This window comes from Nipponia nippon, unplaced genomic scaffold (assembly GCF_047370975.1).
Source record: "Nipponia nippon isolate SJK-2023a ecotype South Korea unplaced genomic scaffold, ASM4737097v1 scaffold_4, whole genome shotgun sequence".
NCBI classification, from domain to species: domain Eukaryota; kingdom Metazoa; phylum Chordata; class Aves; order Pelecaniformes; family Threskiornithidae; genus Nipponia; species Nipponia nippon.
The window spans coordinates 17888869-17906053 of record NW_028262358.1 but is presented as its reverse complement, the minus strand read 5'-3'; the positions used below and the strand labels follow the sequence as shown (position 1 = coordinate 17906053).

The 17185-nt window shown below is 44.6% G+C and overlaps 1 protein-coding gene across 4 annotated transcripts in view; it reads right to left on the bottom strand.

Annotated features, from left to right (window-relative positions):
- Positions 1-10556: 10556 nt before the first annotated feature.
- The window catches only part of TOGARAM2 (TOG array regulator of axonemal microtubules 2), a 60880-nt gene continuing 54251 nt past the window's right edge, over positions 10557-17185 (bottom strand). For 3 of the 4 annotated variants that reach the window (XM_087777063.1, XM_087777060.1, XM_087777061.1), the window contains 2 exons: positions 13185-13271; positions 10557-10919 (listed from right to left, as the gene is read on the bottom strand). In XM_087777063.1, coding sequence (XP_087633189.1) covers positions 10681-10919; positions 13185-13271 — 326 coding nt within the window. In that variant the 3' untranslated portion in view covers positions 10557-10680. Of the gene's footprint in view, positions 10920-13184; positions 13272-17079; positions 17158-17185 lie in introns of those variants that run through there. The other variant, XM_087777064.1, reaches the window with a different exon arrangement.

Sequence of the window (17185 nt, the reverse complement as noted above, 5' to 3'; positions counted from 1 at the left end):
AGCCATACCCATCGTGTACAGCCAGGAGATGTCAACAGATTCACCTTGTAATCACACAGGCAGATGCACCATCCCCTGTTAAACTGGGAAATCACAAGGGAGGTACTGCAAAGCTCATCAGCAGGGCAAACTCTGCGGGCCAGTCTTCCCCCTCATCAGAAGTGTAGTTCTCTCCCAGCTGCATAAAAATACAAATACACTTGCAGACATTTCGGGTTTGTCTGTTCTGCTGGCAGTAACCACCCAGAAGAGAAACAAACCAGGAACATGACAGCAGAAAACCAGCACTTTGTGTGCCGAAATGTGGCTTTGAAGATGAAAATGTAACAGGGTGGGAGGACAGCTTCTGCTCAGCTACTACAATCGTTTTATCTCTCTATGGTTTCATGCTGAAATTTCCCCAGCATCCATGGTGGGTGGTAAGAGAAAGTATTTATTTATACACCCCAAGCACCAAATTCTTTTGTGGTGTAGAAGCTGCAGCAGCACATGGAGCAACACTTCACGTCAGCAATCAAGGTGGAAACCTCCTCACACGTGTGCTAGCTGGACATGGAGTCAGCCAAAGCACCTTTCCCCAAAAACCAGGCTCCCCTGAAGACACGGTACATGAGCTGGCACCCTACCGCAGCACCTCTCCCAGCTTTGACCAAGGCTGTGGTCACCAGGAGGCTCACTGCGAGCACAGCCCCACCTGAACACCGCAGCCGCTGAAGGACTCTGATGCTGCCCCAAAGATGCTGCAGCAAACTGAGCGTTACATTCAAGAGACAGTGCTGCTCCAGGAGCGATCTACAAGTTTGTAATACGAGCTCATGGCTACAAACAGCTAACAGATTCTCTTCAGTACAGTTAATGTACAGGACTAATGCAAATAAGGTGTTTACCTTCAATTTGTGTTGCAAGCGTGAGATTAAGAGTAACTATAGTATGCAGGAAATGATACTTTGGCTGGCTACTTTTTAAAAAAATACTTTTTTTTTTTACAGGTTTTTTGGACAACACTTCCATTTTTCATGAATGCAACATTTCTGGAATACAATTGTTTTATAAGACCATACTCAACTTTAAGATTTATTTTTTACTGATGTAAATAAATCAGAGTTTTTATATGCAAGGTATGAGTTTGATCTCTCTTACATTCTGTATGCAACCGGCTTAAATCTTAGCCCGATGTTATACTATTGATTCCTTCCTTAGTGCCCTAACTAGCGCCCTGTGCTATAAAAAGTCCATTTGCTTCCTCCCCACCACAGCACAAGCCTGTCCTGTTTTATGTTTTACTGGTACATCAATGAATTTAGGTTGAATTTCCATTAAGCAAATATATCTTTTTAGGCTACAAGATCCAGCCTGGACACTGACAGACCAGAGCACGGGTCAGCTGTGCTCCCACCCTTCCCCTGCCCTGATTTAAGCTTGAGCTACCTGGCAATTTTGTATTCAGTTCAGTAGAGCTTCTATGTACAACCACAGCTAACTCCAGCACGGGCTAGTGGTTTTGTCCTACGGGTTAAAAGCAGAGTGCACTGGCTGCAGTGGAGTCTCCTTGCAGAGGGGCTGAGCGGAGAGTGAAGCAGTATCAGTTTTCCAGCCAGGCTTCATAGCTGTGAAAAGAGCAGCTAGCAGCTCCCTGCTGCACTTTATCTGCAGACCTTTAACAAGCTGGCAGCTGCCCTTGCTTCCAGTGACACTGCTCAAATCTCAGACCTTTAAGGGACTTGTCATTTCATCCCCTCAGCATCTGAAGATGACTAGAATACGAAAGCACTATCTATACACACTCCAGTTACTTCTTTTGACTTCAAGAACTACCCCAGGTATTAGCAATACGGTTGACAATACTATGCAGGTTACCAGTAACACCAGTATATTACAGTGTTTGCACTGCCACACCTCCTAACATCCAAAGCATTTCATAACTGTTTATGAAGTTTTATCATTAAGAGGCATATTCTGAGAAGTTATCCCCTTTGCTATAGGTAGGAAGGAAAGAAATCACAGCACGGAGATAAAGTGACCTGTTCTTATTGTCACGTCTCATCAGCAAGGAGCTGCCAACATCTCCTGAAGAGAAATCCTTCTAGATTAGCAAATCTTTAGTGCTTCCACATCACATACCCTCAGTGCCATCGTGACTGCAGCATGTATAGATGCATGTTGCAGGTATGAACTTCAAACTGAGATTTTGATCTTCCTGGGCAAGATCCTGAACGTTTCATAAGGCTTGCAGTATGGATTAGGGGCTCACTTCGATGTTGTCCTCAGGTAAACACAAAGGTTAATACAAACTCACAACTGTATATTGGATCATCTGAAAACTAAGGGCAAAGGTCCCACGTCTGCATTTCTTGCCCACTGCCCATTTTGGATGAATAATGAAAATATTAATGTCAAAAAAGATGTGCAGATACAGACAGCAAATACTCGGCAGGGCAAGGTGATCAAGACCCAGGACCATGTTATCCCTCTGATCTCATTTCCATTCATCTCACACCTGCCCTCCCTGCATCTATCCTGTTCCACCATTGCTAGCACAAAATTATCTACAGCCTTCACTGTCCCTAATTGCTCTCTACTTTACCGGTGTTCTGAATTTCCAGATCTGGCCTCTTGCCTCTCCTCATCATATTCTTTTCTCTTTCTTTACTAATACACAACTCTGTGACTGCATTAGGTAACCCTGTGAGGATTTCTGAAGTTAGACTGTATAGAGTAAACCATTTATCAAGGTTATTTTAAAGGAGAAAGGGGCGATAAGCCTATCTTACTCCATATGAACCCTCCTACTTTAATAAAGTTTTCCTTGAGGCATAGATGAGTTGATTATACAGCAATTAAAGAGAAACCGAAAGCTTTCAATGTGATAGGCTGCCCTTCATTTATTACTACTACTACTGAACCACTGGGTCTTTCACATAGGAATGAACAAAACCCGAAGCCTAAAGGATGCAAACAAAGACCCGTCCTTCCCCGGAGCGGTAACTGTAAAACTGCGAACAAAACTTTCCAGGCCTTCCAGCAGACGCACAAAGAGGTGTAGCAAGGCCAAGATGACTCTACAGATATAAAACCTAAACCAACAAATTCACTAGCTGCTTGGCTTTTAAATGTGACTCTAAGAAGTCAACCTGACAGGGCAATTTCCATCTTGCAGCCTTACCCCTTCTTAGAACTAATATCAGTTTAATCTCTCTTACATCCAAACTGGAAATTAATCCTGCCAGTACAATACAATGGCTTTCTTTTTTTATTTTTTTAATGTTTTCCTCCACTTTGAAGCTTTGTGTCTCTTTGCTTGTATATGTAGTTAATATGTGGACAATCAGGGCACAAGGCAATGCATCTTTCTGGACTTGTTCGAATATTGAGGTTTTATCAACGACCCGATATCCATGCAGATCCTTTCATCTTTATATTTCAGAGAAAACACATGCATATACACACATGCATTAATTATCATAAGAGACCTGGCACAGAAGTAGGTTTCCATAGCACAGGTTTTCATGTGGATAAGCCAGGGAAGGGAGAGCATCAGGGATGCCCTGCTGTCGCACAGTGTGCGCTCCGCAGCTGAGCAGCTACTCAGGCACGGGACTCCTGGTAAGCAGGTACCTCATTCTGAGCCTTAGACAAATTTCATATCAATCCACAGAGCATATTAACAACAGCTGGTAACAGGGTATCTCTAAGGTGCAAAATAATCTAGAAAACACCATGGACAATTTAAAAAAAAAAACGATACTACATTCTTCATGTTGAAAAACTCAGTACTTCGGAACTATTTATCCTACCAATAGCCAAGAGAGGGAGAAAGCACATACCACATCTCTGAGCTCTGCTAGCCCTGGCAAGTCAACGATTTCCCATTTCCAGCCCCACAGATTTCCCTTGACAGCCAAATAGCTAGATTAAGCTTTTCCACAGGAAAAAAAAAGCCACTGGAAACACCACAGCACAAGGAGTGCAGTAGGTATTTAGATGCTTGGTGTATTCCCAGTTTCCCTTGGCTGACCAACGGCTCTGCAGCCTGTCTACTCCCAACACCCTGTGAAGCTTGTCATGACCTCTTCAGAGGTTGTTTACAAACCAGCAGAAATAGAAAGGTACTTCTTTAAATAAATAGTGTAGTAATAACTTTAGGAGTCCTTTGATAGGTTTAATTTAGACTCCTTGCAGCAAAAAGGAGACTAGGAACTGTGTGAGCTTCTCTGTTCTTCATACGATGCTTCCCAGTAGACTGATACGCTCCTGAAGTACAAAGCGACAGCGCTGGGGCTGACCATCTCCCACCCACCCGTTTGGGGATGACAAGCCAGTCCTGCAAAAAGGTAAGCAGAAAGCCAGCACAGGGCCCAATGGATCCAATTATCTCAAGTTTTCTATCTCAAATGTTCTTTTCCTCTTAAATTTGCACAAAACTGAGCCAAGACCCTAGCTATATCTAAATTTAGTTTTGTAAGCCAAGCATTTACCAGCACGTTGAAGCATCATCAGGAGGACCATGCATCATCCACGTTTATTTATTACCATGTTTAAAGACTAAGAAAGAACGGTGACTTTAAGGAGAGAAAAAAATGCCACCCTTCAAACAGTGGGCGTGCAGGCAGGTGTAAAGTTTCCCTGTCTTTACTGTGATGTATTAAAAAGATCTGAGAGAATATTGGGGCGGGGAGGGGGGTAAACAGGCAGTTTATTTCCCTCATTTTGTCTCCAAGGAAAACCCAAAAGGACACATTCACTGTGCTGGCAACCCTATAAGCTCATGGACTGAAGTGGGGATTCTGTTCTTGCCTGCAACGTGCTACCCTGCCCAGGCTTTACGCAGAGGCCAGGATTAGACCATAGCTAAGCAAATTCACGCGGCCACATAAAATAGATGCTTTCCTTCAGAAAGCCTAATTAACACATCACACATGCATTTTCTTCTGTAACATCAGAAGCTGGCAGCCATGCAGACTTTGCTGTCAAAATGTTATAGTTTGCACTGGGCTGTGAAGTGTTTTTCCCTAAGGCAGTGGAATAATGGCAGCTACAAATTAAAATATAAGTTTAACAGATTCAAATGATTACGAAATGAAACTGTTAAATAATTTCTTAAAAGGCAGCATTGTCAACGATCACACAGTCCACCAAGAGTCAGAGCTGAACCCAGAAGTGCTTGTTCCAGCTACGCAGGAATTCGTTACGCTGGCAAGCACTGGCCCACGGCAATAAATTATCACATAGCTCTGGGCTGAACGGCACCCAGGCTGGAGTATAAATAGATTTGAGAAACCCTTCTCACCTGTTGTTGGCCTCACAGTCAACTCATCCTTCTGCAAACAAGTAACAAACAGCACTACTTGACTGCTGTCCCCGGTAAATATACATATATATGCCTTCTCAGAAGCAGTGCATCTTTTCCCGGTGAAATACGTTTCCTCTTCTTACACATAAAATTGTGATTGAAGACAGCTACGAGCCAGAAATTACTTGGATTGCAAATGTGCAAAGCTTTGGGATTTGGGCCAAGTTTTCTTTGCTCAGGCCTACTGTGAGCACAGAATACATCTAGTTGGAAAACCTTATTCTATGCAGGACCTCTCGGGTACGTTGTCCCCCAAACATGCACATAAATGACACCATCGTAATGCTGAATAATCAACAGCAGCAGCAGATGACACAAAGAAGTCTTGGGAAAAGTGAAAGAGGAGGAGAGGGCCAGTGAGGAAAGGATACGGTGGGACAGATTTATTCCTTAGTGGAATTGCACTAAGGAAGATTTTAGGCCCACACTTACTGGGACAAGAGCAATCTGTAAGTTTGCAAAAAAATAGCTTCCTACAGGCGTGAAACGTGAACTACTGTCAGCCCTGGGCAGGACCAGAAGAGGCGCACGCCGCTACCATTACCTTCAAATGGAGTATTAGCTGCCAGATCACTGGGGAATGAAACAGCAGCAGCTGCCAGGCTGCGCAGGGAGGTCCCACCGCTGCAGAGGTCCGGCCTGCAAGGGCACCTACCGGAGCCATCGGGCTGATTTAGCTGGAAGACGGCTGTTCCCTGGGGAAAAAGGAGCATGTTTTGTTTGCACTGGGTGATACTGAAAATAAAAAACTGCCAGAATAATACGGCAGTCAAAGCAATAGAGATCCTAGTATTGGCACAATTATATCCGTATCAAAGTCATCTTATTCATGTAGCCAATTTCCCTTCTTGAAATAACATGTACTACTATTGGAATATTTGCACTGACAGAAACGTGTCAACACTGAGCAGTTTTGTAGCCTGATATATTATATACGCTGACAGCATACACAGAGGAGGACTATTGTGTGGAGGAAGCATCTCCATGTATAGACACGCGTGTACAGATGTGCATGTGTCTGTAGAGGAAGCCAGGGCAGCAGCGCGCAAACCACAAGGGACATGAAATTCCGGGCTGTGCCCGAGAGCCGGGGCATGCCTGCAGTGCTGGCGGCTGGGCACGTACCTCCTTTCCAGGACCCAGCAGCGGGCAGTGACAGACCTGTGTGCCCTGCAGCCTTCACCGCAGTCTCCAAAAGGGCCAGAGTTTCTACTTTCTGCTCTCAAATGCAGCAGAGGTGAAAGGTGCTAAAGGGCTGTGAAAGTAGCACAGCCCTCATTTATCCGGGGCACGGCTATTAGCACAGAGAGAGGCTTTACAAGCTCCTTTACCTGCTGCCAATTGCATTCAAAAACTATTGGGGGGGCTTTTAAGGATACGCAGGAGCGGAGCGCTTTGTTGGCCAAAGTTTTTTTCAGCTAAAGATACCAAGGCAGAGTGGAGGCTTAAAAGTTCAGGTCAACTCTAATTTTAACTGGAGCGGTTTTCTCACCTCTGCCTGTATCAAAGGCAGTATCACAGTATCAGGATTCAGTGTCAGCTGTCAGAGATTTGGTAGCAATGCAACCACTTTTATTCCCATCATCACTATTTAACAAGGATGAAAATAGCCACCTCAGTGCAGCCCCCCTCCTTCTGCTTGAGAGACTTCAGCAGCTGGTCCCCAAGCCCACCTTTAACCTTGGCAAATTCAGAGTCACCTTGTTACACTCTATGACCCGGCTGCATCTCTGCAAAAGCAGCTCTCTTCAGGTGTATTTCTGTAATTCTCTGCTCCGCCTCTCACAGCAGCACCACGAGGCAGCACCGACATTACTTACAACAGGAGCCTTCAGCCTCCACGCCATACTTCAGGTCTGTCCATCCTTCCTTCCTTGTCCTCCCTCCCCGGCCACCCTCCCTATTTGCCATTCATTTTTCCATACCATCCCCATCCCCAAAGTCTTCTTGGCACTGCCACGTTCTTGCATTTATGTTCCTGCAGGGGTTTGTGGTTGCATTTCCACAGGGAGATTCAGGGTCCAGCTAACACGTTTGCATGGCACGAGCACTCTGAAGAGCAGACGAGCCATGCCACCAGGCATGTTCTTCAGCCCTTGGTGAGAAGCAAATGCCCATTTGAGGTCATGATGAATTTTGCAAGACTGGATTCAGAGTACATAGTGCCAGTCTCTCTGCTCACGCAGCTTCAGAGCTCGAATGCCCCCTTGCACAGGGAGATGGCACAGGACCACTCTCTTCCTGCTCTGTAAGGGAATGTAAGCTTTCTTCACTCCTTTATGGTAGAAGCCACGTTACCTTTTCTCCCCCACCTTCTCTTGAGGACAACAACTCTTACCTTCAGCAAGCAGCAGGAACCATCTGTGACAGCCAGGGTCTGCCTTGGGGCGCTGGCAGGGTGTAGGGACTGAGTAAGCCAATGTGCAAGATTGCCATACATTGCTTTTGCTATACTAACTTCTGTGGGTTAGCAGCTGCACTGCACGTTAAATGCAATAATTAAATGAATTAAACTGGCCCTGCAAGTGCAGCTTGCAGTCTCATCTCTGGTGAGACTTCTGTAATAAAATTATAATAAAAATAAGTTAGAAAAATTATGTATTTAAAGTCTTACCAGTCTGGAAGAAGGTCCGACACTGCTCTGCCTTTTGTTTGTATCATCCAAAAACCTCAGCAGCTCCTTAATAACTGCTGAGGGGGGCACCTGTGCAAACATGTGGCGGGAGAGCCCACCTGAGCAGCATTGGCCCCTGCCTATGAGCCCCTCCGCTGGTCACTGCAGACAGCGGCAGCTACATTTGATCTCGCTGTGGCAGGAGCGTCCCTCTCAAAGGGAAACTGTCTCAGCTGGAGAGTTAAAAAAGTAAAACACCTAGACAGAAAATAGGCACCAGCAGGCAACGCTTTTTCTCATCGACTGCGGGGAACAGTGTGCATGAAAGCAGCACTCGAGGCCAACAGAGAGTTAAGAAACCAGTTACGTGCGTTACTTTTCAAAACTACTTTGCAAGTGCTACAACTAAATGCATAAAAAGAGGTTCTGGGAGGCCTCATATGACATGCACAAAAGCTTTTTTCTCCCAAGGGTAGAAACTTCCCCCCACATTCCCAAGGGCCCGAGCACAGCCGAAGAGAGAGTAAAACCAAATTGCTTTTATTCAGCCCAGAAAAAGCAGCCTGCACAGAGCAGCGTTTACAGGGCTCCAGAGGGAGAGACCTGCAGAGGAAGGACACAGCAAGAACAACTTTTGAGGCAGAAGAAGAAAAACCAGGAGGCCCTCTGGAGATGCCAACTGCTAAAAAAAAAAAATTCCCAGTTAAAATAGATCTTGGGCAGTAACAAACTGCAGGTGCTTAATAAAGTGACATAGTTCAAGATCTGCTATTGAAAGTCAGCCACCCTCCAGCATTCTCCAGTATTTCACCCGTAGCATTTGGGCGCACACATATACTCTGTGGAGAGCCCTGTCACACCTACAAAACGACGGCATGCTACCAGGCTGTTCCCGTGTCTGGTACGCTGTTAGAAAAATTTCTTGAGATGCTAAACCCCAAAATGCATGGGCAGATCCGCAAGAACTATGGCTTCCAGCAGGCTCTGCAGGATCCCCAGAGACACCGGTGCTTCACAGCCAGGTCCCTGGCATAGACCCCATGCCGAGACTTCACAGAGCTGAGTTCCTGAGTGCTCCCTGCTACCAAAAGTTGGGAGTTAAAAAAAAAAAAAAAATTAGCAGCAAAAAAACATTTTAGAAGAGTCTACTAAATAATTTCACTGCTTTAGTACTGTACTAAAAAGAAAAAGAGATTCCTTAAGAGGTGGGTAACCCAATGCAATGATAGTATCTGGCAAGTTGGAGTCCTGTGTAGCTTTAGACATACCAAACAATGCAGCAAATAAATGTAAGACCCCAAGACCCCTGGGATGGGCAGATCTTCCTGGAGCATTCTTTGGCCTCCCAGCTTCATACAAGGTCCTTGTACCTGTCAAGAACCTGTCAAGGCTCTTTTAACCTTCCATGGGCCCCATGTGTTTCGTGCCGTTATTTTCCTATTTTTTCTTCTCCCCAAAACTTCAATTTTTCTTTCTTTCAAAACTCTGCCAGTATATTGAGGATTATATGAACATAAATCAGGCTGCTCTGTTTTCATCTCTGACTACACAGATGCACCAACATCTGTTGCTTTCAGCCCTTCCTTTCTTCTCTCATAATTTCTCCCCTTCGTGCTTCCAAGCCTTTGTATGGTGAAGGACTGGCACATCCCTTCCTCACGCTGTTTCCTGAAGCCCAGGTTCAGAAGCACTTTATTGGTCTGCGTATAAGGCGAACCCTTCACTTCTCAAAAGACAGAAAAAAAGACATTTAGAAAAAGTATATATTTTTAAAAACTATACCTTGTCCCATGATGCCTGCCCACAGCTTACCTCTCCCCAGCTTCTGTAGGACACCCTCAGCCCACTCACTGCCCAGCACCCCGTGCGCCACCCAGCACCCCCTGCAAGGTGGCACAGCCCCCTGCCCCAAGCCCCTCTCCTGTGCCTCCCGGGGGTGCCCCAAGATGCTGGGAGGCAGTCGGATGGCACCGGTCACCTTGCCACATCAGTCCATTGCGTGGGGGAGCACAGGGAACTACAGACAAGAGGCATCCCCTGAAATGGGAAGAAAATTTCAGTGCAGCTGGGGAGATTTCTGCTGCCACAGGACTGGGGGTCTGACCTTGGCCTGGACATCTCAGGTATCTGCCATTGCACCAGAGCTACCAGAGCCTTGTAAAGGGGCCGCCTGGTAGCTTCGCACCTACAGTGTACAGTGGCACATGCAGTAAGCTGCACATCCTCCGGTAACCCCACAGCATCTCCCCCGGGCAAGCAGGTCCTGGTTTCTCATTCTCTGCTTCCCAAATCAAGCCATCTAATCCTATAGCCCCAATGCTTCCAAAGTCCATCTCTTACTTTGTAAGTAAATATATATATATATATGCACATCTCTACATCTCTTACTTTCTAAGTATGTATATAAATATATTATTTTCCTTTTTGCAGTTACAAATTGCATTTACAGATGGGTTTTATTTTTTTGGTATCTGTGCAAGCTTCTTAGGGAAGATGAGCTCAAAATACACAACTTTCAAAAAATACTTTTTTTTTTTATTTATTTTTTAAAGCCTGCATCAAAACATACTACATAGCTATAAACTCTGTAGGGTAAGTCCCGTTCTTCAAATACATAGAATAAAACAAATGCCACTGCCACACCCATCTTAGCCTCCACCTGTCCCACTCAGCACCTCTCCATCAGCTTCCTGGAGCACATCAAGCCTTCACTTAGTCAATTCAGGTCCAAAACGGCCCAGAGGTTTTTCGCCACTGGCTGAGGCTGGCGGGCGGCATGCTCCTTCAGCTTGGAGCCTATCAGTTGGTAGAGGGTTTCTGCAAGCTTGGTGACCGCAGCCCTGACGTTGCCGCTTCGGATGGGCAGGACCCGGTTTCCCAGGAAGAACCAGAGCGCAGGCAGGGCGTAGCACTTGGCGGCTTGGGGTTTCCGGGGATAAACAGATGCCACAAGCACTGCCAGGCAAGAGAGACAAGCTTGTTAACAACTTTAATGCAAACAAGTACCTACCTTTACTTTTTACTTCTTGGAAGCCTTTTCTGGCTAATATCAGCGTGCACAAAGAGCCCGATGATCCAGAAACAGGCAATAGTGGCTAATCATCCACTGAACAGAACAACCAACCTCTGAGGACCTTAATTTCTCCAAATCAGAGGCTTTGTATCCATGGTAGACTTAGCAAAGTAAATCATACACATTTTGTGAATCATTTCACTATCCACTTCTGCATTACAAATGACAAAAATGTCAAATCACTGTTTATTTCCATGAAGAAGTTGTCTAAACCAGCTGCTGAAGATTTTGAAATGCAGCTTAGAGAGGTAATTGAAAGATTTCTAATAAAAAGGATGATTACTTTTTTGTGACCTTTGATGAAAAATGCCAAAAGTCTAATCTGACAGTTCCCTTTGCTCAGTGGCACACAGCAAACGGCAATATCATACCACACTTCAAAACTCCAGCCCACAGAAGATGTGTGCTGCTTGACAGTTTTATTAGAAACATCAGTGACTAACTGATGTCTTTGGCAGAATGCTCTAATTTGAGGTTTTTTCCCCCCTCATACTTGGTGGCTTCTAATGAACAGCTGTTTCAAACTTCAGGATGTCTTAGATAATTACCCAGACACCATTGCCGTGGCATTTGAGCATCTTACAAGTTTAATGGCACTTACCCTCTCAATTTTCCCTGAAATAGGGGAATAGAGAGAGAAAAAGCTTACACAGGGGGCTGAAATTTAACCAAAAAACAAGCGTTCCCTCTCATTCTCTCTGAAGTCTGCTCTCAGCTCATTTTCGAAACAGAACTCTATGAAATACAAACAAAAATTTACTACCAATAGCCTCCTTGCATGGCAGATTTTGCTGAGAGATCAAAATCTGAAATGGTCTAGAGGCAAAGTTCTTATTTTCTGTTCAGTGGAAATGTTATGCAGTAACCATTTATTATTCTGTAGTGGAAGGACCTTCATTTTCTCTACACTGTTCATCTAGCATCAGTCATCAATGTTTAAACAGCTCCTGAAAGTACCTCAAAACAATTCTGGTAAGCAGGAAAAGGGTTATGGCACCTATTTTAAAATGGGAGTCAATTTGAGTTTAAATGCTATTAAACACAACGGTCACTATGGAGCTTCAGAATAGAAAGAGCGGTCTGTTCCCACTAAACCCCACAGAGAACATCTGCTCTCTCTAAAGTAGTCCCAATTTATGTTCAAATGCTTGACATGAAAAAGAGATTAAAATAACTGTAAAACTAAATTCTATGTTTATGGAGATTTACTTTATTCAAATTATCTTTAAAGGCCCTTTTACATACGCTATGACTAAACATGCCCTTTTAAGATTCATAATGAAGAAGCAAAGTGTATTAAACCTTGGATTAAAAGATGCTGGCATAATTAGGAGTGGACTTAGCCCTAATTAAAGCAAGACTATAAATAGTCTTCTCTAGTATATATTGAGATTATATTTTTTTTCCATTCCTTGGCTATTGCTGACATAGCAAGCCACTATTATAAATCAATTATCAGCTGCATTTGTAATGTGTTGGACACTGTTGATATAGAAGTAGACTGTCTGCACATTCTGAAATGCTCAGAGTCCAAGGTCATATCTGCAATGCAGGCAGGGAGCTTCAGTGGCTTGGGCTGAACTGCCTGCTTCTGCCCCGCTGTCCCCAAATTCTGCCTTGCACAAAATCCTTGCCTGTAATACCTGTGTTGAGTTTTCACCTACACTGTGACCCCCAGGATCTGCAGGATTCAGCCTCAAAAGATTCCAGCGGGAAAACAAGAATCCCGTGATGACTAAACAAACTGATCCTCAGAAATACCAGTAGCCACATCTTTTTCTAAAGGATGGTCATTCGCTTTAGAAAAGGGAGCTCTTACAGACCTCCATGACCTTTACTGTACCGTCCTTCAAAGAGAGGAGCCAGCCAGGGTATTTTTAGCCTGGAGGTGGGTCCTGACATGCCCCAGTGAGAGCTCAGCGCTGTAGCCTGAGCGCCATCCTCATCTCACATGCTGCACGCCTCAGCAGCAGTCAGGCAAACCCCTGCCAAATACACCTAGTATGGGTATTTTCCAGGAGGGACAAGCTCAGGACCTTCTGGTGTTTGATGAGCTACTACACTGTCTATTCAGAGGCATTGCCTCTAAATATTCCCTCTGAAGACTTCTTGACTTAGAAGTGGAGATTAGCTGAAGTAGGGGATACCTGAGAGACGTTCTGTGACATCCAGCAGAGCTTGGCCACTGAGGTAACGCACTCGCTGGGCTAATGCTTGCAGCAGCAATGTGTTATCTGAAAGAGAAACATTTATTTCTGCTCTCTCTTCTGAGGTTATAAGGAAAAAAAAAAGGGGGGGGAAGGGAAAAGGGTAGGGACAACTACATTTTGTAAAATAAAGTAAATTTCTGCCAGTTTCTGAGTCCTTTTCTTCTTCTTTCCTTCCAGCTTACTTGGGAGGATTTGAAATTCAAAAAGAAAAGCTCTCATTTCACATTTGTAAATCCAAAGTTGACTGCTGTACAAGGAGCTGTGTTAAACATTTCACATCAGGGCCCTCAAAATTTAAATCACATGTAAGCAGTGAAAAGGTTCTGCATCCCAGAGCTTTGCAGAAGTGACCTCCTTCCTCCTCTAAGGAGAAGGGTGAGAAGGCTCAAAAGTCCACACATCCATTCACACTTTAAGGATAAGCTGGTGTTAAATCTTTAAGTTACCTGTTGGGATCTATGGACAAGACTCCAAGTTACTCTTACAAGAGAGAATTACTGCTCATTGCCAACACCATCCGCTCTCGGGGGTCTTGTAACGTCTCCGAAATCAGATCTTGGCAGAGAGACTGGAAAACGAACTGACTTCCCAATACTTGACTGTCATACATATTTTAGTTTTTCCTATGCTGCGTATTGTTGATTTGGGGTCTTGTTTTGATTTATAAAGTGTTGCCTGGTTTGGTCTGCAAGCCTCCAGTCTTACCACTTTGATAAGCCAAGCAAAGTTTTTCTCGGACGCGCTACGATACCTCACGGTCTCACCAGGAGTGGCATCGATAAAGCAGGCAACCTACTTCTTTGTGAACCACTACAGAGCCAAATCCCAAAGCGGTTTTAAGCAGCCCTGTGCTATTAAGTGCTCCTTTTTGCGTGAGATATAAAAAGGAAGTCCCTAATGATCTTCTTGCAAGCGTGCAGTAAAGAACTGATCCTGCTATCCTAATTAAGCTTCTGCTTTGGTAATTATACTCTTCTCATTCACCTTTTTAAACAGACACTTCACTTTCTGCCTCGCACTCTTGCAGTATTGGCAGACATTGTTTCACACCTGCTGTTCCTCCCCAGGGAGTTACCTTACAGCTGCTGCTTTGGAAAAAAATGCCCTCAAATCTGGAGATCTTGAAGGAGCACAAAATGTTAATCGTTAATATCGGTATCTGCACAGATTTTCAGGGGAACACTTGGGTTTTGGGTGGGGGAGGGGGAACTGTTTGTTTGCTTGGGTTTTAGGAAGCTAAGTGTATAGGCACTATTCACCTTTCTATTTAAGGGTTTCAGATGCCCTGTGCATTTTGAAACATTAAAGCTCGAGTCAATAACAAATTTACCCAACCATTACCTTAGCTGCCTTGAAAGACCTAAAGACAGAGGAGCTTTTAATGGCTGTTAGAGAAAACAAGGCAGCAGGCAGTTCAGTTCTTATTAACTCAGCTTTAATTCTCTGTACTACATATTAACTAAACCTGTTGGCCACAGAACAGGCAGCCCAGCATTTGCAATATGAGCAAAAGAAGAACCTGCTTCTCCATGCTCTCATTTTCACTGCGGTCCCCTCGGTGCTACATTAACACCTACAGGGGAAATTTCCCTTCCCCTCTTGCAGAGGGCTGGTTCCTCTGGGAGCTACTCAGGCTGCTGGCCTGACTCCATGCCCTGGCATCAGGCAGTGGCCATGTGAGAGGCCTTTCTTTCATGACAGAGGACAGGGTAGGACAGATGTCAGAGGAGAGGAAGATGTATGTCTTGGTCCCATTGCAGTCGGGCTTGATTTGCTGATTCGCCCCCATCTACAAGGTGGCTCCCTCAAGTGGGATTAGGGTCCCAGGTCACAGCTAATGAATGTGTGGGGACGTTCTCCAGCTGGGGACATCCAAGCCAATGTCAGGGTTCAGCTAAATAAATGATTCGGGCATTATTTGGAAGCAAATTAGTTTGTTTGTAGGTAGAACTTTGGTCTCAGGGATGGGGGGGGGTTGGTTTTAGGGGTTTTTTTGTTTGTTTTTACATCAAGTCATCAAGCAATTTTCTAACCAGCTTGCATTTTTGCATGGATCATTAAAGGTGACAGATGAGGAAGTCTCACCTAAAACTCAGAATCTGAGGCATGTCAACGCAGTCTCAGAGCAATAGCTGGGCTCTTAGCTATGAAACTCAGTGGAGCAATGGGGCAAGATGTGCTCACTTACTCTAAGCTAGGAGTGTTGCACAATCCTTTAAAGTTTGGGGTGGGGGGGTTGTCATTTGCCACTTGATTTTGAATTGTAAAGGCAGACAATTTTAAAGCCTGTGGGAAGGTTTCACTCATGCATTCTTCCAGTAGAGCCTTCCTTCCCTCACTAAAGCCCTAGGTGTTGAATTTTGAAATATTTGTGATTCAGTTGCCTGTTTGAATTTTTGCAAACGTCCATAAAAATGAGCAGAACCAAAAAAATATATCCCACCTTGTTTGCCTGAACCTGTCTCTGGGTAAAATCAGTGTGATGAGAGATAGATGTGCCTCACTCCTGTTCTGACATCTGCCAGCATGGACAATTTACAGTAATCTCTCAGAATTGGTGAGAGGGGAATGACAGAAAGCTCCATACAAAACCCTGATGGGATCTAGTTGCCACATCCTCTGTTAGCAGGATTCTGCAGCTTTTCCCCAACCTTCTCCCAGGCACCACAAAAAATGGGTAAGGGCCAAGAGCAGTACAGGTCTCACATCCTTCTCCCCACTTCATGATCAGGAACAACCCTATACTTGGGACACAGAAAGGCAGCGGGTCAGCAAATTCACTGACTTCACAAAGCAGCTGATGTGGAGAAAGTTGTTAATTCCCCTTTAAGACCTGCCTCTTCAACACTAAATTTTTCAGGCATATTCACCCAGTGCTGCATTTTCACAGCTGACATAAATCTGTGTGGCAAGGGAATTTACAGCAGACCTTGGCTATGTAGTTATTGGCTATAGCAATCTTGCCCCATGCAGAACAACATGTGGAACAAGCCATCATTTATAGCTGGATTTATACCTGTTTGTTCTAAAGAAATGAACCTGGCAAATCATAAATTCCCATTTAAAAAAAGAAGACAAAGAAGAAAGGTGGAAAATAGACAGGGCCAGCTAATGCCTATAACGTAGAGCCTTCCAGGAAGCTGTTCTGCAGAAGCTCTGATGGGCCAGTGTCCCTTCACGCCAACAGCAAAGCAATTCATTTGGGAAGTCAAATTGGGCCCAAACAACCTCCAAAAATCCCTTTGTCCCTGAGTTCTAGCAAAGTTGTACTCCAGGATTTATTGTTCAGCTCCTTCTGTACCAAAGCAGACAAGCAGCACAGAGCCAAAGGCTCCTGGGACTTTGGGGAAATGCTGGTACACATTCAAGCCTGTCTGGGAACTGGTGCATAAGGACTGCACCACCACAGCTTCTGGTTACCCAGCTCACCAGTTACAGTTGGCAGGAATTCAGGTCCTTTGATATATAGCATAAATGACACGAGTGATCTGCAAACCTGGCATCAACCATAGAACCAAAGCACGTTATGTGGAACCTCCTTTTCTGTAGTAGATTTTAACCAGTGTAAAAAAACTCCTGGTGAACACTTTTATTGATGGCATTCATCTTTCCAAAACCAAACTCCTTGCATGTATAAGTACACACACACCACCTCTCATCTCGCATTTCAACAGAAGTCAGAGCTGGAGTAAACAGCAGATGAAGAGCCGCAGGGACCAGAAACTTCTGGTCACAGCCGCAGCAGCAACAGTGGTAGCACAAGTATTGCCAGTGTGCTTCTGAATCTACACCAGAAGATCAAGAGGGAAATTCAGGCCTGGATTCATCTCACCAAACTTTAAACACTTCATTGAGGTTCCTCCAGCAAGCTACACAGAGCAGCCTGAGTCTTCCTCCCTGATGGAAATGTCTGCAAAAACGAAACCAGGTAATGTCAA